This window comes from Lissotriton vulgaris, chromosome 6, assembly GCF_964263255.1.
Source record: "Lissotriton vulgaris chromosome 6, aLisVul1.2, whole genome shotgun sequence".
Lineage (NCBI taxonomy): Eukaryota > Metazoa > Chordata > Amphibia > Caudata > Salamandridae > Lissotriton > Lissotriton vulgaris.
Genome location: NC_141694.1, coordinates 1,655,276,601 through 1,655,300,667, shown reverse-complemented (window position 1 = coordinate 1,655,300,667; position 24,067 = coordinate 1,655,276,601). Strand labels below are relative to the sequence as shown.

General features: G+C 49.4%; 1 protein-coding gene across 4 annotated transcripts in view; it reads left to right on the top strand.

The window, feature by feature from the left end:
* BICRAL (BICRA like chromatin remodeling complex associated protein) overlaps positions 1-24,067 on the top strand; it is a 744,270-nt gene that overhangs the window by 630,386 nt on the left and 89,817 nt on the right. For all 4 annotated transcript variants that reach the window (XM_086927816.1, XM_086927818.1, XM_086927815.1 and 1 more), the window contains one exon: positions 894-988. In XM_086927816.1, the coding sequence (XP_086783942.1) occupies positions 894-988 (95 nt within the window). The remainder of the gene's footprint in view (positions 1-893; positions 989-24,067) is intronic.

Sequence of the window (24,067 nt, the reverse complement as noted above, 5' to 3'; positions counted from 1 at the left end):
TTGCCTGCTTTAATACCTATCCACTATACCATATATGTTTGTCTACACGTATGTCTGTTGTCTATACTCTTTCTACAAGTAGGGTTATGGTAGAAATATAAAAAAGATAACCCTAACCTTGGATTTCCTTAATGTTTTCCTTTGCTACAGCTTAAAACTATCTTTGTGAAGTTATCTTGCTAAAAGTGCTTCTTTCAACTAGGGAAATCTTTATCGAAAGTAGTAAGTCAAACAATGGGGAATACTATTTGGTGTAGTAAACTGAAGAGAAACATGTTGCAGTTTGGAAGTTGGAGCTTTAATAAAACGCAGCCCTGATGCCTCCTGTGAGGCCCACTTTCTGCACATTGCCTCTCCGCATCATGATACTGCGTGCTTTTAATTTAGCATTGTTCATAAAAACAAATAATACAAGCACGAGTCATGGGGTACATTTAAGCACCCTAGCACCTAAAGGTAGACAGAAAATAACAAGATTTTCCACATCAAGTTTTGTAAACCGGGAGTGTTGGTTTCTGAACTGCAAAATTTACAAAGGCAGGCATAAGCAAGCCAACCCATGTGATCCACATATTCTAGGTAACTTCAGTTTCGGAACCAGTTCACAACCAAACTGACCACTTATGTTGATAACACCTCCCGTTGTGATTATCTAAAAAAAAGTACAACTTTTAAACAAACAAATTAGATTCAAACTGGACCTAGTTTGTTGTTCCTTATATTTTGTTCTAATTCTGTTGAGCGGGCCATGAGCGAAGATTTAAATGGCACTTTCTATAGCAAACCCCAAAATTTGAGACCCCAGTTATAACGTTTGATCAATATGAAATAATTTTGTGTTTTTTTAAAAATGCCCTGAATTTTAAAGTACCATTCTCTTTTCGTCTTTCTAGTGGACAATGAATTTGAAAGTGTTGCATCTCACCTTCTTCAAAAGACGCAAGCTATGTTAAATAAATACAGATTGTTGCTGCTTGACGATGCAATGGTAAGATTCAAGTTGAGACTCGTTTCTGGTGTGTTCTAAAAGATTTGTTCCTTCTTAGTTTTTTTAAGACTGCTGATCAAAAATCTCTGATTAATACTATTGATCACAAGTGCAATGTCCTGCTCTTTAGCCCATCACACCCCTTAACACAAGTGTATCCCCGGAAGAGCAAGATTATCAAGTGCTTGGATCCACCTAGTTTCACCTCCAACACTTTAGCCAATTTGAATTCGACCTTGCACACTTTGCCATACAAACTGTGGAATTGTGTCAGAAAACGTGGACAACTGCAGTACCCTGTTGAAGTAAATTCACTGAACCACTGCAAATGCTCTTCATTTCTGATAAAGCAAAACATGTAACACATCCCACAGAAGAGACATCTTGCACTGCTTCCATATTATCCTCCTGGCCAGTTGCATGAATGTGAATCCTTAACTCAAATGTAAATTCTAACTGACATGGCATTCAGTCCCTTACCCTTAAACACTACCTTAAACTATTTATGATCTGTTTGTGGCATGAATCTTCCACTCCACAAAAAGCGCAACCCAAGCAAAGGCTGGACTGCCTTCTCTATCACTAAAACATGCCTCTTATCCTTTAACCCCTTCCACGTGGGGCTAATTCGCCCGCGGTGCGTAGGTGGAGGGGCCGCGCGCGGTGCTCGTGACGAGCCCAGCTCGTCATGCTGCACAGTGGAGCTGTGCTCATGACGAGCTGGACTCGTCACGACTCCGCCCACTCCCATAGAACGCCCGCACAGGCGGGTAATTAGCCACGCGTGGGAGTGCCGCGGCAGTTATGACGAGCTCAGCTCGTCATGAGCACAGCTCCACTGTGCCTCATGACGAGCTGAGCTCGCCATGGCAAGGGGCTAAGCATCCTTTGCATACATGCATTAATATTTTTTGTAGTTTTATTCGGACTCGTATTGGAGCGCTTTACATGAGCACAGTTACATTACACAAAGTCATATTCATTTTTAGGTTTCGTTTGCACACCGCTTGCGCTGTACCTGAGAAATCTATTGTTTTTAATATGAACTTAAAAGGGATTGCCTGTTCAATATTTGTGGCTTTCCATCAACAACTTAGTTGATATTAATGCACCCGTACTGCCCATCACCTTTCTCTGGGCGATGTTCTGACTGTGCAATAGAAAAGCTTTCATAATGCTCTGCCTGTTTTATAGAGAAATTTATTTTCATGTAGCAGCTTTTGTCACCTCTTCTGGTGGGAGCCTTTCACATATGGCTTCCCTCTGGCTTTTTACAATTCATTCATGGCTCCATGTGGAGCCAAAATGGCAAACATCAGCTCGTATGCAAGATAATTCTAAATTTTTTTGGGAAGACTATCAATACTAAAACAGGCATTTGCAATGCAATAGGTCTCTCATTTTTTAGAGTTTGAGCTATTGGCATTATAAATGACAATGCCTTTTATTTATGTGTTTTAAAAACCTGCAAGCGGTACGTAAACATGCACTTTGTACTTATATTCCTTGCTTACGAGAAGCAAGGTTTGCAGTAAAAGAGGCGCCTGTGGAATTGTGTTGCGTGGAGTGGATTTGTGTAGTGGAATTTATGGCATGGTAGATAAATAGGGGTGAGAGCTGCACAGAATAGATCCACAGGAAGACAGCTAGGGCTAGGTAGTTTTTGCACAAAGTGCAGCATGAACCCCAGAGGACCAGAAAGAGTGTGTGAGAAAGACTGAATGAGTTGATATGAGAGGAGAGCAATAGAATAGAAAGAATGATACCCAAAAGAAGGACAAACGGTGGCACAGCAAGAAAGAGCAAGAAATAGTGTGTGTGCATGTATATGTGCTTGAAAGAGAGAGATAGAAGAAGCTAGAGAGAGACAATCAGTGGAAAGTTAGAGAGGGGACATATAGTGCGTGTTAGAATGAGAGTGACCACAGGAGACATTTAAAGAAGTAGAGGTTTAGTGCCTGGGTGAATGTTAGAGAAAGAGAGAAAGCAGAAGACGAGGCGGAGAGAAAAAAGAACAGCAGAGAGGAAAAGAAAAAGCAGAGAGGGAAAATGGTGAGAGGAAGAGTGGAAAGAGATAAATAGAGGAGAGAAAGAGGAAGAAGAGAAAAGGCGACAGAGAACATGCAAAACAGATAGAAATGAATATATGGCAAAGGTGAAATTACATGGAAACCAGGGTGAAAAAGCAAAGGAGTGAAGGGAAGAAAGTGAAAACTGACTGAGAAACAATTTGTGAACTGATATTTGTCAAAGAAAAAAAAGAGAACATGTGAGAACTAAATGGTTAGGCAATGTGATAAATAAAATGTAGAAAGACAAGAGAAGAAAGACGGGAGATCTGAAAGAGGTAATGTTAAAGGGGGCATAGACATTAGCAAAATTAAAGCAATCTATGAAAGTGTGAGAATACTGAGGACAAGAAAGAGAGGGGTGAAAATTAAACAAGAGGGTTATTATAGAGAGGCAGAAAGAGAGAGAGAGAGGTGAAGGAATAAGAGGGCAGAGGAAGACGATAGGAAAAAGAGAGTGTGCACGAGAGAGGATAAGATGAAGAGAAACATAACAAGAAGGAGAGAGGGATTGATGAAGACAAGAGTGAAAGAAGAAGAAGGAGATAGTTTGTTAGGAAGACAGAATGAGTAGACGAGGAAGAGAAAGATGGATAGGAATTACGCATCGCCAGTCATCACAGTAAAGTTTTTTTTTACCCTGTTCGTTATTGAGATAACAAAAACGTGACGCCTTCCTCATAACATTTCATAATGGTATTTTAAGGTTCTTGCTCCCTAAACACAATTTAAATAATTGGCTCATAAAATTATTTATACCTATACGGCTGGTTTCCAATTTGTGTGACTGCCAATTTTGGCATGTAGTTGGTACCTTTACCTTGTTTTATTTATTTCTGCATATTGGCAACAATAAGCCCCCACACACATGTATGTGAAAAACAGAAGACATTCTCAGATAAAACACACACATTTTTGACAGAGAAAAAAAAAGAAAGGTGGCGTTTTCATCTATTATTTATGTAGTATGTATATTTTTTGAGATTTACGTGTTTTGGAGCTTCCGCGACAGAAAACCAGTACAGAGGTGGAGTTGTGCTCCGAGGAAATAATTATATATTTATTTTAAAGAAACTACTACTTTGAATTTGTTTGCGGAAAACCCCTTCAAATTAGTCAAGTGAGGGTGATTAAAGACCTGGACTGGACCAGAGGAACGTTTTATGCTGTGTTTCTGCTATAAGTTTCATTGTTGCATGCAGGTTTTCCTCTACTCCCTCTCTCTAATTCCTTCCTATCATACTTTTAGCCAGTACTGACTTTCTGACTTACTGAACTTTGCATGCTTGGTTTTTGAGCGCATGCATAGAATTTAAAAAGAGGTACTAAAAACTCAAGAATGTGCCTTGTGGTACAGGTTAAAAGGCCCAAACTGGCTGAAGAGAAAGGCGAGCCCTATAGGGTCGTGAGTAGTATGTCTGCTCTAAATCATTGATTCTTGTGGTTGGGGGACCCTTGGAGGCCGACGAAGCCTATGCAGGCTCAACGGATATTAACAAATTCATAAAGCGTATATAACTAAAAAAGCTAAATTTACAATTGAAATTTTTTAAACTTTCTGTAACTGAGAAGGAATTCGAAATTGGAGGCTATATATTAAGTTTGCATCCTCACATTAATTTGTGGGAGCATTGCAAGTGCATCAAACAGAATATAGCATGGCGTATGAGTGGCCTCAGTTGAATTTATAAACACTCCAACCTCCCTATTAAAATGTTAAATTTGCTTGTGAATTAAAGTATTTAATCATTTGTGTATTTGATGAATGTTGTTTCTTTATTTTTTGTTTACTGCTATGTCATTCAAATTATTGAAAATGTTTATGCTGGGGTCCTCAGCTTTCAGTAATGACTTAGTAGAGGTTTCTAGAATTCTAATAATGATTTAGTGCGGGGTCCTCAGAAGTTAAAAGGTTATGAATCACTGCTCTAAATAAATTATGCGATTCAACAGCCACGTGAGGTGTAGATGCTTATCTGAAAGAGACACGTTAGTGATAGATTCCTTACCTTAGAATATCCCCAGGCGTCAGACTGGATCCGGAAAATTTTGCGTAGCAATACCCCTGCGTGCTGGCAGGCATAGTCCGCGGCACCGCGTCCGTCATCGGCTTCGGCGTCGTTAGCGCCGAAATGATGTCGTCAGAGTACTTAGACGCCGCCCATGCGCGCTGACGTCAGTTCTTCTTTTTTCCGCGCAGGCTAGCGCAGATCCGGAGAAGGTCTACCCCTTAGTCTTTTTTGACTAAACTTTTTTAGTCAAAAGTCTTCGACTCCAACCGTGCCGATAGGGATGCCCGGGTTTAAACCCTTTTCCAGGTGCGACCGACTGATGTCAGTTACCGACTCCCATCGCCGGTGCCTCAAGTGTTTAGGCCTCGACCACGACGACTGCACCTGCTCCGACTGCCGGGCCCTGACGTCTAAAGCTAGGCGAGAGCGGTCTCGCAAGGGACTTGAGCTCCGGCAGTCGGCCCCGCGCCGCTCCAGGTCCCGGTCCCACGGGAGGTCGAGGGACAGGTCGCGGGGTCGGAGCCCTCGCAGCTCCGGGAGTGGTCATCGGTCGTCAGGATCCAAGTCCTCAGGTAAGAGGCATAAGAGGTCGGAGAGACATCATCGTTCCTCCGACCCACCCCGACGCTCGCACAATGCGGCCGGGGGTTCGGGTGACACCACCCACACGGCTCCGCCGAAGTCACAGTCGTCGCTGCCTGCCCCACACCTTCAGGTCCCTGGGCAAGACGCGACGCCTGAGGAGATCGAGCAGTACCTCATGGCCTTGAGGTCCCTCCCTCCTCAGCCGGGTTCAGTGGCGCCTCTGGGCCCAACGGCCCCGGCTGGAGGGCCTAGCAGGTCGGTTGCTTCGGCTCCGACGCCGTCGGGTGCTTCGACCCCGGCGCCGCGGCGACTTCGGTCCCGGCGCCGCAGGCCCTCTCTGCATCCGCTTCCCGATCCGGGTCATCGCCGGTCGACCTCACGATCTCGCCGACGCCGGCCCTACGGGTGTCGCCCCCGGCGCCTGCTATGGGCGCCGTCCCCGATCCTACCCCCGGTCTGGTTCTGGCGCCGGAGCGGTGCCGATGGGCGCCACTACCGACGGCATTTGGAGATTTCTATTTGCCCCAGTATTGGAACTTTCATAGATTCCCATGCTTTGTATCATTCCCCGTCGTCGGAATGGGAGTCTTGGTAATAAAAAATACCATAGTAGTAGGTACAAAAGAGAAAGGAAGGGCCTAGGCCTCATTCCCTTTTGTAGCATATCCGCCTCTTTTTGTAAAAGAGACCAAACTCTAGGCATCAGCCAATCAGAAGAGCCTCACCCCTGGAACCTTCCTGAAGGAATCTCAGAGCCTCAGATTTTCTACCGCACGTTGTGCTAGGGAGTCTCCATTGAGCTCTGCTCTATTTCAACTCTTTAAAGTACATTTCTACAGTTATTTCTTCAGGATTTTCTTCAGATTACTGCAGAAAACTCTCTGTTTCTTCAAGATGTCTGAGGTTGAGAAAAAGAAAGCCCTTTTCAAGCCCTGTTCCACCTGTGGGAAGAAAAAGCTTTTTGTGGATGACAAACACAAGGATTGCATCTACTGCCTTTATCCAGATCACAAGGCAGAGGACTGCAAGATTTGCTGCACTCTCTCCACCAAGACCTTGAGAGATCGTGCTGGAAGACTTCTTACATGGCTGCAGAGGCAGAAGGAAAGGAAACATGGAGTTTCCAGTGATGAGGAGGAATCGTCTTCAGTTGCTTCCTCAAAAAGGTCAGTGAAAAGGGGTAGAGGTTCCCCATCTTCCTCTGTTGGGCGCCCCTCAAAGGCTTCAAAGAAGACCCCCAGAGAGTCTGATGGCCGGGGTTCAGAAAGTTCCCCCCACCACAGTGGGACGGAGAAGGCAGAACTGGTTTCGCCTCCTAAGGGTGAGAAGACAGACCCAGCCTTCAAAAAGCCCTCCTCACATTCTTCAGAGAGGAGCTCCAAGTCCTCTACGACGAAGACTTCATCGACGGTGGCTCCGTCGACGACGAAAATGAAGCCCAAAATCCAATTGTTCCCGTCGACGGGATCGTCGGCAGGAGGGTCGACGACAAAAGCGCCATCGTCGTCGTCGAAGAAGGGGTCGTCGACGGCAGTGTCGACGGAGAGTGTGCCGACGACATCGTCGACGAAGAGGAAGACATCGTCGACGAAGAAACCATCATCGTCGACGGCAGTGTCGACGACGGCAGTGACGACGACAACGTCGACGAAGGTCATGTCGTCGACGAGTGCATCGACGACGATATCTACATCGTCGGCGGGCTCGTCGTCAGTGGCGTCGACGACGACATCTATAGTTCCTATATCGTCGACGAGGATTTCTCCGGCGTCGACGGAACCACCGACGATACTGGCTGCGGAGAGACGGGTGACGATTTCTTTGACAAGAATCACGCCTGAGATGACATCCCCGAGAAGGGTGACCTCTTTACCGCCGACTATGTTGTTGGACCAGGAGGACTCTGAGGGAGACGGACAGGATGCTTTTGAATATGCCAATAGCCCATCTCAGCTTCTCATCAAGAGTCAAGACACAGATTCAGAGGGGGCATATGACCAAGGAGAAGGCGAATATCATCAAACGGCCCACTCTAGGAGCTATGAGCCACAAGACATGGTTTCAGTTCCGACAACATTCCTGCATGACCTTCACAAGATGCTGCAGGACTACAAGTCGAAAGCAGAAAGACCAGCACCACGTAGGTCTGCTCCGTCGACACCAGTGAGGACCCAATCATCTGTAGTCCCTCCGGTGCACCCGATACAGACACCACCTCAACCTCAGCGGCCAGTGCCTCAGGCTACATCGGAGCCAGCCGATGATCCGGATGGGAATAATGATGGTGATACTGATGTGTCATCCGATGATAATCAAGACTCGGATCAGGACGGGGATGAATACAATGACTACATCATCCCAGACCAAGCTTCGCCTTATCAAGACTTAGGAGATTCTCCTCCTGCTGACATCGGCAGTTTTCACCAGCTGATGGAACGTGCAGCTGGAAGATTTAAATTGGTAATGCCTGCTCAAACCACGGACTGTTTCCTATACGATTTTAAGGAAACTCACCGCAAAACAACAAGGTTGATTCCAATTGTGGAGCATTTGTGGGAGGAAGGTTTGAAAGCCATGAAAAACCCAGCTGCGGTGGTCCCTGTGCTACCGCGCCTGGACAAAAAGTATAAAGCACCAGATGATGGACCTGCAGCGCTAACGGGCCATCCAAAACCTGACTCTGTTATCTCACAGGCAGCACAGAGGAAGTCACGGAACCCCTCTCTTCCCTTGACGGCCCCTCCTGACAAGGGTGGACGACGGCTTGATAACACGGGCAAGCGGTTTTCATCGATAGCTAGCCTTCTGGTTCGCGCCGCCAATGCTTTGGCAATATTAGGACGATATGATCGCCAGTTATGGTGCGATATAGCTCCATATTTGGAACAACTTCCACCGGAGTCACTGCTGGAAACAAAGAAAACTTTACAAGAGGGTGAGGCGGTCTCGATGGAAATAATAGACTGTGCCATGGACATTGCCACAACGTCCTTTCGAGCTTTGGCAGGAGCGGCAGTGTTGAGACACCAAGGGTGGCTAAAGGCGACTTGGTTTAGACCAGAAATTCAAAACAAGGTCCTTGATCTGCCCTTTGATGACGAGGTCCTCTTCGGTAAATTGATCGATGATACTCTTCAAGAGATCAAAAAAGACACGGAAACAGCTAGATCGCTGGGAACCCTCCAGTATCGCAAAACTCCTTTCAGAGGTGCGAGAGGCAGAGGAGGTGGTTATAGAGGTTCATACCAACAGCAGCAGCAGCGCTATTCTTCGAACAGCTCTGGATACCAACCAAACCGCCAGTCTTACCAGCAAAGACAGGGCCAGTCTTCGGGTTACTCAAGGCCTTACTGTGAGAAGTTGGCCCGATATGCAGCGTTCGCTATTCTAGCGACCACTATGTATCGTTCCAAACGACCCTTATGGTGATTGGTTGTAAGTCAACCTTAGACCAGCTATCCTAGTAGCGTGGATACGAGCAGTCTTCGGGCTAAACTCTAGAGGGCGTGTTAAGCCAGCTGTTATACCATCACATACCCCTTGAACACCAAGTGAAAGGACACCACACAAGTGTTATGAAAATAAACAGTATATTTATTAAGAATCACAACAGCCCTGGACTCTTTATGAGGACAGGGTACTAAGCACAGAACAGAAGCTCTTAGAAAATACTTCAAGTGCACAATTTAAAACAAGTGCCCGAGGGAACGGAAAGTCTAGTGGTCTCGGGCGGACCCGATAAGGCAAGTCGGAAGCGAGGGACTCGGGACCCTAGAGTAAGGAGGCTATGCAGGCACCGAAATGCCGAAGTTACCTAGCCACGAGGGCTGCGGCTGCACAAGTCTTACAGGCGTCGGGGTCTTCGCTGACGAGCCAGGAGCCGGAAGGAAAGGAGTTGCTGGCCGGCGACCAGTGATGAATAGTTCGTAGTGACCCAAGCCTGGATCAGTGATCGTTGATACCTGAAAGCAGAGGGGACCAAGTTCGTACTACTAGCCAGTAGTCAGAGGGTACCAGGAAGGCACCGGATGGCCGTCACCTCGACTAGGTGAGTGGGCGACGCTAGGCTCTGCAGTCTCATGGACCAGGAGGCGTTGTCGGCGACCAGGATGGAGGTGCGAGCTGTCCCACGAAGGTTGATGCTGTCGGCGTCGCTGGGCCCAGGATTGGGGCAACAAGCCTTGGCAGATCTCAGGGCCACGTGGTGGGCCTAAGATGGCGTCTTGAGTGGACCAGGAGGGTCCGGGGTGCTCCTCTCGAAAAAGGGAGCAAGGGCCGATCTGGAGCAACCAGACCAGCAGCGTTGGTTGTCGGATGTCGTCAAAGAAGGGCACAAGCCAGCGGCTAGTGACCAGACAACGTGCTGAGTAGCGAGCAGAAGGGCCCCACGCAGATCGTGGAGATGCTGGGAGACTGCATTTCGGTGCTTAGAGCTGCTCAGGGTCGGGGCTTCTCGGACCCCAGAGCACTCACCAGAGAATTACTTCGATGGTCGTGCTGATTAAGAAAGCGTGCAGGTTTTGATGATGGCCGGTCCCTCGAGGTCTCGTCGCACCCACAGATCTCAGCTGAGCTGGCGACGTGGGTAGAGGTCAGAGGTGCCAGGGAAGCCGGTTCTCGTCGAGCTGGGCAGTCGGATCCTTGAAGAAGGACTTGCAGCAAACCGCAGAGTTCTTAGATGGTGCCCGCTGGTGCAGGGTGACTACTCCTTAGTCACAAGGGAGAAATCTTGAGAAGAGTCTCGAAGTCCTTTCGTAGAAAGTATTCTTGATTCAAAGATGATCTAATTTGGAAGGGTACCTGCTCCGGCCTTTATCCTAAAGAAAGGGGCGGGTACATGACTAGGTCCTGCCCTAAGGGTGGGACCAGGAAGGGGGGTAGTTACACCCCTCTCCCCCTGCTGGACTTTCCCCAGGTCAGGGGCTGCGCGCCCCTGGAACTGGTTCTAGCCGGCAGATGCGTAGTGAGCACCGGGGTGCCACTCCGCAGTCACCTTCTTGCAAAGCCCTACCTACCCAGAATACACAAACCCTGTCTGGGACGGTGCGAACACCGCCCTTGACAGGAAACCCTTTGTCCAAGCTCTCCTCGCTGGAAGGACTCCCAGCAGCAGGAGGTCAGACTCGTGTCTGTGGTGGCAGCGTCCATTTTGTGGAGCTGAGGCTTCAGTTAACTTTAACCGGGGTTCACAGTTACGTACATGTCGTGTCCCTCTAGAAGGGCGGAATGCTAACCTCATCGCCAGGAATGGTGAGAGGGCAGCACCCCGATTCGTATGACACCTTACTCGACATGTCTTGATAACGCGATACCGAAGTTACCGATATGATACGCGTTATCATGGAACAGCCATTGGGTCTTGGTTCCGCAAGCTGCAACCGGGCTCGGCTCGTGCCAGAGCCCAATTCACACGGTTCCCTGCACTCTGCCTTCAGGATTGTCAAGGCCTGCCATAGGAGTGACTGATAGGAACTCGGGTGTCCATTTTAAGGTTAGGTATAGGGATCCTACACCTACAGCAACGGGCGAATACGCCAGGTTGCCCCAGCTGTCGTGCAGCCAGTTGTGTCAGATTTAGATGGCCATCCAGGGGTGGCATAATACATGCTTCAGCCCCTGGTAGGCCCTGGGTACACCGATGCCCTGAGTTACAGGGTCTGACAAGGTGGCCCAGTCCCAATTGGAAATGTACCTAAGGTATATGGAATCCATTTTAGAGAGAGAGCAGTAGGCCTGGGGTCCTGATTGGCAGGGCCCCAGGTCAACTAAGTCGGAAAACCAGCAAAACACCAGGCAAAAAGTCGGGGGTAACCATAGTCAGGTATCTACCTTCCTACACTTACAACAAAGGCAAGCAGGCTGCCCGTGGACGGGACTCGTCCAAACGCCAATAGCGGCCTCCTGGCTCTGCCTACTGTTCCCTCCTCCAAGAGATCATCAGTTGGAGGCAGGGTGTCAAAATTCCTTCAGAACTGGTCCCAAATTACATCGCACCGTTGGGTGCTCAACATCATAAAACGAGGACATACTTTGGAATTTATGGAAGTCCCTCCACCCAGACCCCTGGCAGCCATTCCATCGAAACATCTGCGTCTCCTGACTCGAGGTACAACAAATGCTCCGCAAAGGGGCGATAGAGCCAGTCCCCTCCAACCAACAGGGCCGAGGTTTCTATTCCAGGTTCTTCCTGGTGAGAAAGACGCTGGAAAAATGGCGCCCCATCCTGGACCTCAGGGAGCTAAATGCCTATCTCATCTCCCTATCCTTCCGGATGGTATCCCTACAGGACGTTTTGAAAATGGTCAGCCCGGGGGATTTCATGGCCACGCTCGATCTGGAGGAAGCGTACTTCCATGTCCCGATTCACCCAGCACACAGAAGGTTCCTACGCTTCACAGTAGCCAAGAGCCATTTTCAGTTCAGAGTTCTGCCATTCGGCCTTCGCTCTGCCCCAAGGATTTTTACGAAGGTGCTGGCACCTGTGGCAGCATTTCAGGGAAAGAACCACTTCCAGGTCTTCCCTTACCAGGACGATTGGTTACTGAAGGCCCCAACCAGCACATTAGCGCAGGACGTGGTGCGGGCTTGCACCAATCTGTTCCAAAATCTGGGTCTCACTTTGAACAGAGAGAAATCCACGCTGATGCCCTCAAGAAGAGCACGGTTCCTAGGAGCAGTGTTAGATTCAAAGCTCTCAAGGGAATTTCCAACTCGAGAGAGGATACAGAAACTTCAACGATTGGCACAAAACCTTCAAGGAAAAAAGTGTCTTTCTGTACGCAGCTACAAGTCGCTGCTGGGGGTGATGTCATCATGTATTCCCCTGATTCCGCACTGCAGACTGTGGATGCGTCCCCTGCAGGAGCAACCGGACCTTCAGTGGCAACAAGTACACAGATCGTTCGAGGACAAAGTGGTTGTCACTCGAGAGATGAAAGAGGCAGTGATTTGGTGGTCGCATCAAGACAATTTATGCCAAGGTCTTATCTTCGCAAGCGTTCCATCACCTGACATACTGACAACGGATGCGTCCTTGGAGGGATGGGGAGCAGTGATGCAGGATCTGCAGATCAGCGGCCATTGGTCTCCTCGCGACCAAAAGCTACACATCAACCTGTTGGAGCTGAGAGTGATCAGGCTAGCTCTTGAAGCCTTTCTTCCGCGACTCCACGGTTCACAAGTGCTAGTCAGGACGGACAACACCACGGCTATGCATTATGTGAACAAGGAAGGAGGAACGAGGTCACTCCTCTTGTCGCGAGAAGCTCAACAGATACTGGAATGGACAATTCTTCACGGAATTTCTCTAAAGGCGGAGCACTTACCAGGAGTGCTGAACGAAGGCGCCGACAGGCTGAGCAGGCTCGCCTCAGTCAGTCACGAGTGGGAGCTAAAACAACAGGTTCTAGATCTACTCTTTCAGACATGGGGCACACCAGAGGTAGACCTTTTTGCGACGCCAACCAACAAGAAGTGCCGGGCCTACGCCAGCAGGTTCCACCATCAGGGCTCATTGGGCAATGCCCTATCAATAGCCTGGACGGGGAGGTTTCTTTACGCGTTTCCACCGATGCCCCTGATTCCACGCCTCATCAGGAAAATGAAGACGGAACCATGCAAGGTTATCCTTATAGCCCCGGCATGGCCGAGACAATTTTGGTACACCGAGCTGCATCTGCTGTCTCTAGTCCCTCCAATATGGCTGGAGGTAGTTCCGGATCTCCTGACAATGTCCGGAGGACAGGTTTGGCATCCAGACCCAAGGTCGTTACACCTGACTGCATGGCTCCTGACCAGCGAGAATTCATGAATGTCCCTCTTTCCAAGGAGATCAAAGACATCCTTTCCCAGGCAAGGGCGCCTTCAACAAACAAGACATACAGACTGAAATGGAAGAGATTCTGTATTTGGTGTAAAAAGGAAAAGGTTGATCCTTTCACTTCAAAGCCTCATCAACTCCTGCCTTACCTACTCTCGCTAACTAAGTCTAATCTGTCCCATTCTACAATCAAGGTCCATTTGGCGGCAATTTCAAGATTCAGAAGATCTGACTCTGGTCCTTCATTATGGTCTTCAAGAATTGTCAAGCAATTCCTCAAAGGCCTATTCAGGGTCTATCCGCCAGTGAGATCTCCTCCTCCGACGTGGCATTTAAACTTGGTCCTGGCTCAACCGATGAAGGAACCATCTGAACTGATTCACCGCTCAGACCTGAAATATTTGTCATGGAAATTGGCTCTGCTATTGGCCCTCACCTCGGCAAGGCGAGTGGGGGAGTTGCAGGCCCTTACTATCCAAGAACCGTTTTTACAGTTCAAAAGGAACACAGTCATCTTGCGGACCAACCCAAGGTTCATTCCTAAAGTTCCTACAGACTTTCACTTACATGAGCCAGTGATTCTAAAGACATTTTTTCTGAACCCAGTCACTCCAGAGAAAAAGACATTGCACACTCTGGATTTACAACAATGTCTAAAATTCTACATAGACCGTACCAAGGACTTTAGGAAGTCTTCACAATTGTTCATTGCCTTTGGCGGTCCAAGTAAAGGTCTCCCTCTGTCCAAACAGGGGATCTCAAGATGGATTTCGAGTGCTATTCTGCTTTGCCACAAGATAGCACGAAAACCTCTGGTGGGCAGAATCCGTGCTCACTCAACGAGATCAGTGGCATCTTCAACAGCCTCCTTTGCGGGGGTACATATCAAAGACATCTGCAGGGCTGCTACCTGGAGCAGCGTGCACACGTTCACTAAGCATTACTGCTTAGAGTCATTGCAACAGGATGACGCAGCAGTGGGCCAGGCTGTCCTGAGAAACCTCTTCAAGTGATTGGTGAGCTTTCCTTTCTATCCCACCTTCCATGGGTAACACATTTTGTACTTTTATTTCTAATGTTAAGAGGTACTTCTTTGCAAAATGTGTTTATGGTGCTTACTGCTTGCTATTCTGATACAAAGCATGGGAATCTATGAAAGTTCCAATACTGGGCCAAGAAAACAAGTTACTTACCTGTAACTTTGATTCCCCAGTATTGGTAACTTTCATAGATTCCCATGCGCCCACCCACCTCCCTGGGGAAAGCTCAGCCTTCAGCAAGTAGGGTGTCTAGCACACAACGGCTACGAAAATCTGAGGCTCTGAGATTCCTTCAGGAAGGTTCCAGGGGTGAGGCTCTTCTGGTTGACTGATGCCTAGAGTTTGGTCTCTTTTACAAAAAGAGGCGGATATGCTACAAAAGGGAATGAGGCCTAGGCCCTTCCTTTCTCTTTTGTACCTACTACTATGGTATTTTTTATTACCGAGACTCCCATTCCGACGACGGGGAATGATACAAAGCATGGGAATCTATGAAAGTTACCAATACTGGGGAACCAAAGTTACAGGTAACAGGTAAGTAACTTGTTTTCTTCCATGAACCCAACCTGTACTACAGGAGATAGGTGATGAGGGTGATTGGGAGGGGTCTGAGGACCCTCTGGCACGGGAGTGCAAGTCACCACAGGATTGGACATATGAGCTTGGGGAGGCCAGTGGCATTGACACTTCGCCAGACACTGGATTTGTCTCCCCTCCCACCGTGGCTATGGAGGAGGGGGCTGCTTATAGTGTAGTGTTGACACGGGCAGCCAAGGCCTTAAATCTTGAGCTCCCTGTCGCGGCCGTGAGGACTAACCTCCTCACAGAGGTCCTTAAACCGTAGACAAGCTCCAGTGAGCCTCTGCTGCCGTTTAATGACGCCTTGTGTGAAGTTCTTGTGGGCACTTGTTTCAAGCCCGCCACAGGTCCGCCTGTGGATAGGAACGTGGCCAGATGCTACCGCCCGGTCCCGGGCGACCCTTGCATTTTGTCCACCCACCACACCCGAGAGCCTGGTCATCCAGGCCTCTACTTCCCAGACCGCATTCCCGACGGCTCTGCCCGATCGGGAATCCAAGAGGTATGAGCAGTCCGGGAAGAAGGTGTTCTGGTCCCTCAGTTTGAGACTGCGGTCAGTTAATACCGCATGCCTCTTGGGCCGCTATACCCACACCCTGGGGGACGCGGTCGCGGACGTGCTGCCACAATGTCCGGAGGAGGTCCCGGCAAAACTCACCCAAACCCTTGCGGAGGGTCGAGATGCAGCGCGGTATTCCATCCGGAGTGGGCTGGATACCACGGACTCTCTGGGCAGGGCGATGGCAACGACAGTGGCGGTTCGACGCCACGCCTGGTTGAGGTCCACCAACTTTTCGGCCGATGTCCAGGCCACTCTTCTGGACATACCGTTTGATGGCCGTCGCCTCTTTGGTGACGAGGCAGACCATGCGCTTGAGCGATTTAAGGACTCCAGGGCTACGGCCAAGTCCTTGGGCCTCTCGGCCCCTCACCAGCAAACGGGTGCCTTTCGCTCCTTTCGTGGCCAAGGAAGGGGCGCCCCCACACGTGCTGCCAGCCACGTGCCGCAGAATGTCCAATGTTCGGATGCTCCGTCCATCACCACCCCCTTTTGTACCGCTTTTGGCCGCCATAAGTGTGGCAGGGTACGCTTAGACGTACGTCCCTTGCTCACTTTGCCACTGGATTCAAGCAAGCCGGGCTGAAGACGGCTGGAATGCCAGAAACCGGTCCTCGGAAGCTTGTTTCCAGTCCAGGGAAGGCATGGCTTGGCAGTTCGGGCTGGACTGTTCCCATGAGGCACAGGGTCAGACTGATTTGCATATAGCCATGTCTGAACTGGTGTGGCAGAGTGGGCTAAAGAACGGTGATGGATCAAACCCGGATCTTTTGACTGGGTGTGAGTGTTTGATTGGTTCAGATGCTCCGTCCATCAACACCCCCTTTTGTACCGCAGAATGTCCAACAGTGCAGTGGCGGCCGTGGACACGCCGTGGCGGCGGTCGGGGACAATGGCGCGGCCAGTCCGCACCTTCCCCCGTAGCACCTGCCTCAAAACCCTCCTAGTCCGTGCTTTCAGGCCCATGTGACGCCAGTGGGGGGCAGGGTTCGCCATCACCTTTTCTACTGGCGCACTGTCACGTCGGACAGGTGGGTGCTGCAAATCGTCCGAAGGGGCTACTCCCTCCCCTTCGATGCGACCCCTCCAGCCATGCCACCGCAATTCCACCGCGTGTCGGGGGATCACTTGCAACTTCTGCAAGAGGAAGTCACAGCCCTCTTGGCCAAGGGGGCCATCGAGCGCATTCCTGGGCCAGAAGTAGGGTGTGGTTGTTACTCCCACTACTTTCTGGTACCCAAGAAGGGCAAAGGGGGCCTACGCCCTATCTTGGACCTACGGAACGTCAAAGGCTTCCTCCGAAGGAGAAGTTCAAGATGCTGACTCTGGCTCAGGTCTTAGCTGCCCTGGCTCCAGGAGACTGGATGGTAGCGTTGGACTTGCAGGACGCCTATTTTCACATCCCCGACCTGCCGGCCCACCTCTGGTTCACGTAGGCCACGAGCACTTTCAATTTACCGTGCTTCCCTCCGGCCTTACCAGCGCCCCACGGGTGTTCACCAAAGTGTTGGTGGTGGTCGCAGCCCATCTGCGCAGGTTAGGGGTTTCAGTCTTTCCCTACCTCGACGACTGGTTGTTGAAGGCGGGCTCGCCCCAGACAGTCGTCAGCCACCTCCAGACTACGGCCGATCTCCTGTATCTGCTGGGGTTCTCCATCAACGTGCCGAAGTCACACATGTGTCCCTCTCAGAAGCTCCTCTTCATCGGAGCGGTTCTGGACTCGGCGCTGTTTCAGGTTTATCCACCCGAACAGCGGGTTCGGGATATTCAGGATCTGATTCCGATCTTTCAGCCTTAATCCCTGATCTCGGTCAGGTTGACGCTGCGGCTTCTGGGGCTGATGGCCTCCTGCATCCTTCTGGTGCATCACGCCCAGTGGCGGATGCGGGCTCTGCAGTGGGACCTGAAGTTTCAGTGGACCCAGCATCAGGGCAACTTGTCCGGCCATGTCTTGATCTCGGAGGGCACTGCAAAACAGCTGCAGTGGTGGCTCACGGACCGCGATTGGGTCAGTGGCAGATCCCTCTCCCTACCCCACCCGGAGCAGGTAGTTGTGACGGACGCGTCCCTCCTGGGTTGGGGAGGCCACATGGGAGAGGCGGAGATCAGAGGTCTCTGGTCTCCGGTCTCCGGCGGAGTCCCAGCTCCACATCAACCTTCTGGAGCTGCAGGCGATCCGACTTGCACTGAAGGCATTCCTCCCCTCTGTCCGGGGGAGTGTAGTGCAGGTGTTCACGGACAACACCACCTCCATGTGGTACTGCAACAAACAGGGTGGGGTGGGGTCTTGGACCCTATGCCAGGAGGCTCTGCGCCTCTGGCAATGGCTGGAACATCAGGGCGTGACCCTGGTGGTTCAACACCTGGCAGGTTCCCTGAACGCCAGGGCGGACGAACTCAGCCGTCGATGCATGATGGATCACGAATAGCATCTGAACTCGGACGTGGCGCAAGGCCTCTTTCAGCAGTGGGGAGAGCCTTGGTTAGATCTATTCGCCACAGAAGAGAACACGCAATGTCCTCAGTTCTGCGCGTTGGAGTTTCCAAGGCGGCACTCGCTCGGAGACGCTTTTCGTCGCAAGTGGAGTTGCGGTCTATTGTACGCCTTTCTGCCTATACCACTTCTGCCCATAGTGCTGAAGAAGATCAGGCGCGACCGGGCCCAGGTTATCCTTGTGGCTCCGGACTGGGCACGAAGATACCGGTATCCCGAGCTACTCAGCATGTCAGTCGATACCCCGATTCGTCTGCCTCTTCGGGAGGACCTTCTGTCGCAGCAGCAGGGGACGGTCCTCCACCCGAACCTGTCCAGTCTCCACCTACAAGCTTGGAGATTGAGCGGCGACAGTTGAGGCCATTTGACTTGCCTCCCGAAGTCTGTAATGTCATTCTGGCAGCCAGACGTCCCTCCACAAAGTCGGTATACGCAGGTGGAACAGATTTGTCACATGATGCACAGTAAAGCCTGTGGATCCACTCTCTGCACCCCTTTCTGAGGTTCTCCTCTTCCTTCTTTCTCTTGCCCAGCAGGGCTCTGCTCTGGGCACTATCAAGGGCTACCTTTCTGCCCTTTCCGCCTTCTTAAGGCTACCTGATCAGTCTTCCTTGTTCAAGTCCCCGATTGTAAATAGGTTTCTGAAGGACATCACACACATGTTCCCTCCTGTTTCTTTCGTGATACCCCAGTGGGACTTAAATCTTGTACTTACCTATCTAATGTGTGCTCCCTTTGAGCCGCTCCATAACTCTCCTCTCCGTCTTCTTACCTTGAAGACTGTTTTCCTGGTTGCCATCACCTCTGCCAGGAGAGTGAGTGAGCTCCAGGCTCTTTCTTCTACACCTCCTTTCCTCTCTGTTCATCCGGACAAGGTTGTGTTGTGGACGAGACCTTCGTTCCTGCCCAAGGTTGTCACGGCCTTCCACATTGGGCAGTCCATTACCTTGCCCACCTTTTTTCCGCCTCCGCATCCCTCGAAAGAGGAACAGAGGCTCCACCGTCTGGACCCAAAACGTGCGCTCTCTTACTATCTGGATCGCACACGCCAGTTCTGGGTGGATGACCAACTCTTTGTTGGTTACGTGGGCGCTAAGAAGGGAAAGGCGGTGCACAAGCGGACCATCTCGCGGTGGATCATCTTGTGTATCCAGGCGTGTTACTCTTTGGCAAAGAAGGAACCCCCTGTGGGACTACAGGCTCATTCTACTGGGGCCACGCGTCTACCACTGCCCTGGGCCGAGGAGTGCCCTTTCAGGATATTTGCCAAGCTGCTACGAGGGCCTCGCTGCACACGTTTGCAAGACATTATTGCCTGGACAGCCAAGTCCGGAGGGATGGCTTCTTTGGCCGTTCTGTCCTCCAGGACTTTCTGGTGTGATTATCGGTTCGCAGACCCACCACCGGGGTTGGTATTTCTGGGGTATCTATTCAAAGGTAAGGAATAGATCACTAACTTGTCTCTTTCAGATGCACAAGTTACTACTTGTGTAACGATATATCTGTAAGAGACATTAGTTGGTGATAGATTCCTTACCGACATACCCATCCTCCCCGTTCTGCGAACCGATATCTAGGGTTAAGGTCATCCCCTTTCAGGGCCCTAGTTTCATGGCACCAGTGTTGGTTCTATCATGGCTCTGCGCATCTGGCGCGGAAAAGCTGTGTATCAGAACTGACGTCAGAGCGCATGGGCGGCATCTAAGTACTCCGACGACGTCATTCCGGCGCTAACGACGCCGACGACGGACGCGGAGCCGTGGACGACGCCTGCCAGCGCGCAGTGGTATTGCTACGCAAAATTTTCCGGATCCAGTCTGACGCCTGGGGATATTCTAACGTAAGGAATCTATCACCAACTAATGTCTCTTACAGATATATTGTTACACAAGTAGTAACTTGTGCGACAGGCAGGGCAACTCAGTCCAGCCCACTGAACAACAAGTTTAAGCATCTTTAAATAAAAGAAAGAAATATTATATTTAAAGTGCAAGAATGTGTCCACTTCTCATACAGTCAGCTCCTGCTCTTAGTACTTAATTTGAGTTGCAGGTGGTGGGCACCGGAACTTCTATTTGGCCTGAGATTTAGAGCATGGGCCCAGATTAAGAGACATACAAACAAGCATTGGCATAGCCAATAGGTCTCGCATTTGGGACCTTATAAATGTTTAGTTATCCAGCACAATATTCTTGGTGCAACAACATCAGCTGTTGCATGTCTAAACATTTATAAGGTCCCAAAGGCGTGACCTATTGGCTATGCCAATGCTTGTTCTTGAAGGTAGTGTGCTCCTTTAGACAACTTAGAGTTTTTCTCTGTCTCTCCCCTCCATCGATTTGCATGAAAACTATTTCCACCTCTCAGGTTGAATCGTTTACTGAAACTTTCTCACGTATACACACATATAATGCTTGCATCAATTCATAAATGGATTAGCCATCTTCATCCGTTGGCCTGTTCAACAAAGCCTGGGGTTTAATGATTACACATTTATTTAATTAGGTTTACTCCTATGCTTAGGGTACATTTCTGGCTGTTTTGGAATTCACAAAGAATTCCAGGGGAGCACCACAAAGCTCATTCTACTAGTACTTTCCATAGTTACTAGAAATGTTCTAAACACAGGCAGAATTTCCACCATGAGTACATTAAGCAGAAATGTAATTTTTTTTACCACAGATATCGTTCTTTTTTTCTCCTCTGGAAAAATATTTTACTCTGCGTAGAAACACTTCTCATACATGCCCATAATATATGTGGTTATCCTTTCCGCTCCAACCCTGGAAACACATTTACCCTAGTCTTTAGCAGAAGTAGTCAGGCATATGTATTCAGCCTGTGAATATTGATGGGGTATTTACAAAAAATTTGCAAGTTATGCCACATAGTTGCCGGTATTTGAGAAGTTTTCTATGAACATTTCCATAACGTACAACTTAACACTTTTACCACTGAACATAATATATGTAAATCCTGGCACTAGTAATCTCAAACCGTTTCAATGAATCTAGGAATCTAAGCTTTCAAATGTCATTTTCACACACATAAATTCACTTTAGCAGCACAGCATATGTGGCGAGCCTGGCACCTGGTCTAGTTCACTGTACGCTCATTAACAACCTGCCTCTTTGCGCTAAAAGTCAGTGTCAGCAACCAAACGGCAGCGCGCAGTCCAAGCCAAAGCATTTCCAAAGCAAACAGATTAATGATGAGTCTAGAAGGTTAATCATAGAATTTGCTGGTGCTTGACAGCAGCTACTTCGCGGTGTGCAGCAATCTTTCAAGCTGAGCTGCTCTCCGCAAGACCAGCTGCCAGGAGCCAGTAACGAGGGGGGTTTCAGGCATGTCTTAGAAAACCGAAGGCACACAGAAGCGTTCTAGACTGGTGCGTGCTGCTTATGTGGAAAACCATAAAACATCACTCTTATCTGCAAACCCAGTTTCTAAACACGGAGTGAGTCAGCGATCCCTCCTTTATTCACACTGTTGCCATGAAGATATGCAGCGCTTGCTGCCTGACTCCCACAAACGCCAAGCGCGAGCTTCAGTGCACAGCGCGTGCAAGCCATAGCCACAGCTGTCTCCAGGCAAACGCAGCCGAGGTGGGCACTGCCGCTCTTCTCACACACACTGCGCGTTTAAGGCATCATACAGGACACACACAATTCAAAAGTCATACGGAATACCACTTGTATAGCGCCGCATCGGAGTGCCGAAACATGCATCAACAGGAGAAATCTCTGCAAACCTCTTTCCTGGCTACCATGTTGACAAAAATGGGCTACTATGTTGACAAAAAAGGGCACCGTACGCACATTGTTTCCAATAGTTTTCACTTATTCATATAACACAGGCGACTCAACGTGTTTGCTACATGTGCCAAATCATAACAAGTGCGGCCACTCGACTGCAAAAGGAATGCGAGGTATGCAGCTGGCACGCGGCCGCGCTGCTCCTCGCTCCCGAGCTCCTTAGGCCAGGGGAGAGAGAAGGCAGGACATGCACCTGCCTTTGGGTAATTGCGTGCTGTCTTTCTTAGAACTTGCAAAAAACACAGTTGGTGGACAGAATGCAGAACAATGTCTTACATTCACCCCAGTACAAAGATCTGGGCCTAAATCCATCATTTTTTTGGACTCCACACCACCCTAGGTCAGAAACTGTCTATATGCAAATCAGCCTTGACCTTGTGCCTCATGGGAACAGTCCAGCCCGAACTACCAAGCCATGTCTTTCCTAGACCGGAATCAAGCATCCAAGGACCGGTTTCTGGCTATCAGCCTTCTTCAGCCTGGATAGCTTGACTCCAGTGATGTGGAGAGCCTGGGACTCACGTCTGAGCATACCCAGCCCACTCGGGGTGAAAATTGCAAAAAACACAATTGATGGACAGAATGCAGAACCATGTCTTACAAAGATCTGGGCCTAAATCCAGAAACCGGTCCTTGGATGCTTGATTCCGGTCTAGGAAAGACATGGCTTGGTAGTTCGGGCTGGACTGTTCCCATGAGGCACAGGGTCAAGGCTGATTTGCATATAGCCAGTGTCTGACCTAGGGTGGTGTGGAGTGCAAAAAAACGATGGATTTAGGCCCAGATCTTTGTACTGGGGTGAATGTAAGACATTGTTCTGCATTCTGTCCATCAACTGTGTTTTTTGCAATTTTCACCCCGAGTGGGCTGGGTATGCTCAGACGTGAGTCCCAGGCTCTCCACATCACTGGAGTCAAGCTATCCAGGCTGAAGAAGGCTGATAGCCAGAAACCGGTCCTTGGATGCTTGATTCCGGTCTAGGAAAGACATGGCTTGGTAGTTCGGGCTGGACTGTTCCCATGAGGCACAGGGTCAAGGCTGATTTGCATATAGCCATTGTCTGACCTAGGGTGGTGTGGAGTGCAAAAAAACGATGGATTTAGGCCCAGATCTTTGTACTCGGGTGAATGTAAGACATTGTTCTGCATTCTGTCCATCAACTGTGTTTTTTGCAATTTTCACCCCGAGTGGGCTGGGTATGCTCAGACGTGAGTCCCAGGCTCTCCACATCACTGGAGTCAAGCTATCCAGGCTGAAGAAGGCTGATAGCCAGAAACCGGTCCTTGGATGCTTGATTCCGGTCTAGGAAAGACATGGCTTGGTAGTTCGGGCTGGACTGTTCCCATGAGGCACAGGGTCAAGGCTGATTTGCATATAGCCATTGTCTGACCTAGGGTGGTGTGGAGTGCAAAAAAACGATGGATTTAGGCCCAGATCTTTGTACTCGGGTGAATGTAAGACATTGTTCTGCATTCTGTCCATCAACTGTGTTTTTAGCGTCTTTCTTAGAACGACACAACCAAAGGCAAATAGGGTGGGCGAAAAAAAAAAGCACACGCACGAGAGTGTGGTCCAAGTTGGATGTTCTTACTAGAAGCCTCGCAGAGCAGCGTATGCTAGCTGGCTCAGACGAGACCTAAAAAGGGAGAAAGAAGCTTGAGAAATACAGGGAAACAGTAGCAAAGAGAGGAAGCAGGAACGAGAAAGAACTGGGAAGGGTGAGAGAAAGAGACGAGAAGTTTAAGGTGTTACAAGAAAGGGGTGGGAGGTAGAATCAAGCCATGGTAAACTTGGTAATAGGCAGCCCAAGCGGCAGACTCCTAGAAAAAACGTTTGATCTGAACACTTATATTTTACACAGAGCACTGACCGTTCTTTCTAGGAAGAGCAGATGTGCTGCCTGAAGTTAGCTGGAAAGTTTTCTTTCATGTTCTTAATAACTCTGACGAACTCCCTCCCCATTTTGCGCCTCTAACAACTGAAAAAGAGATAAACATGCAGAAGACTCCCAAGGAGAATAGTCGGTTAAAATCAGCTGTGTGAGTGGTGATAAATAATTAGAGGCTGACAGGATAAGCGGATCACAGTGGAAAGGCAGGGACACTTT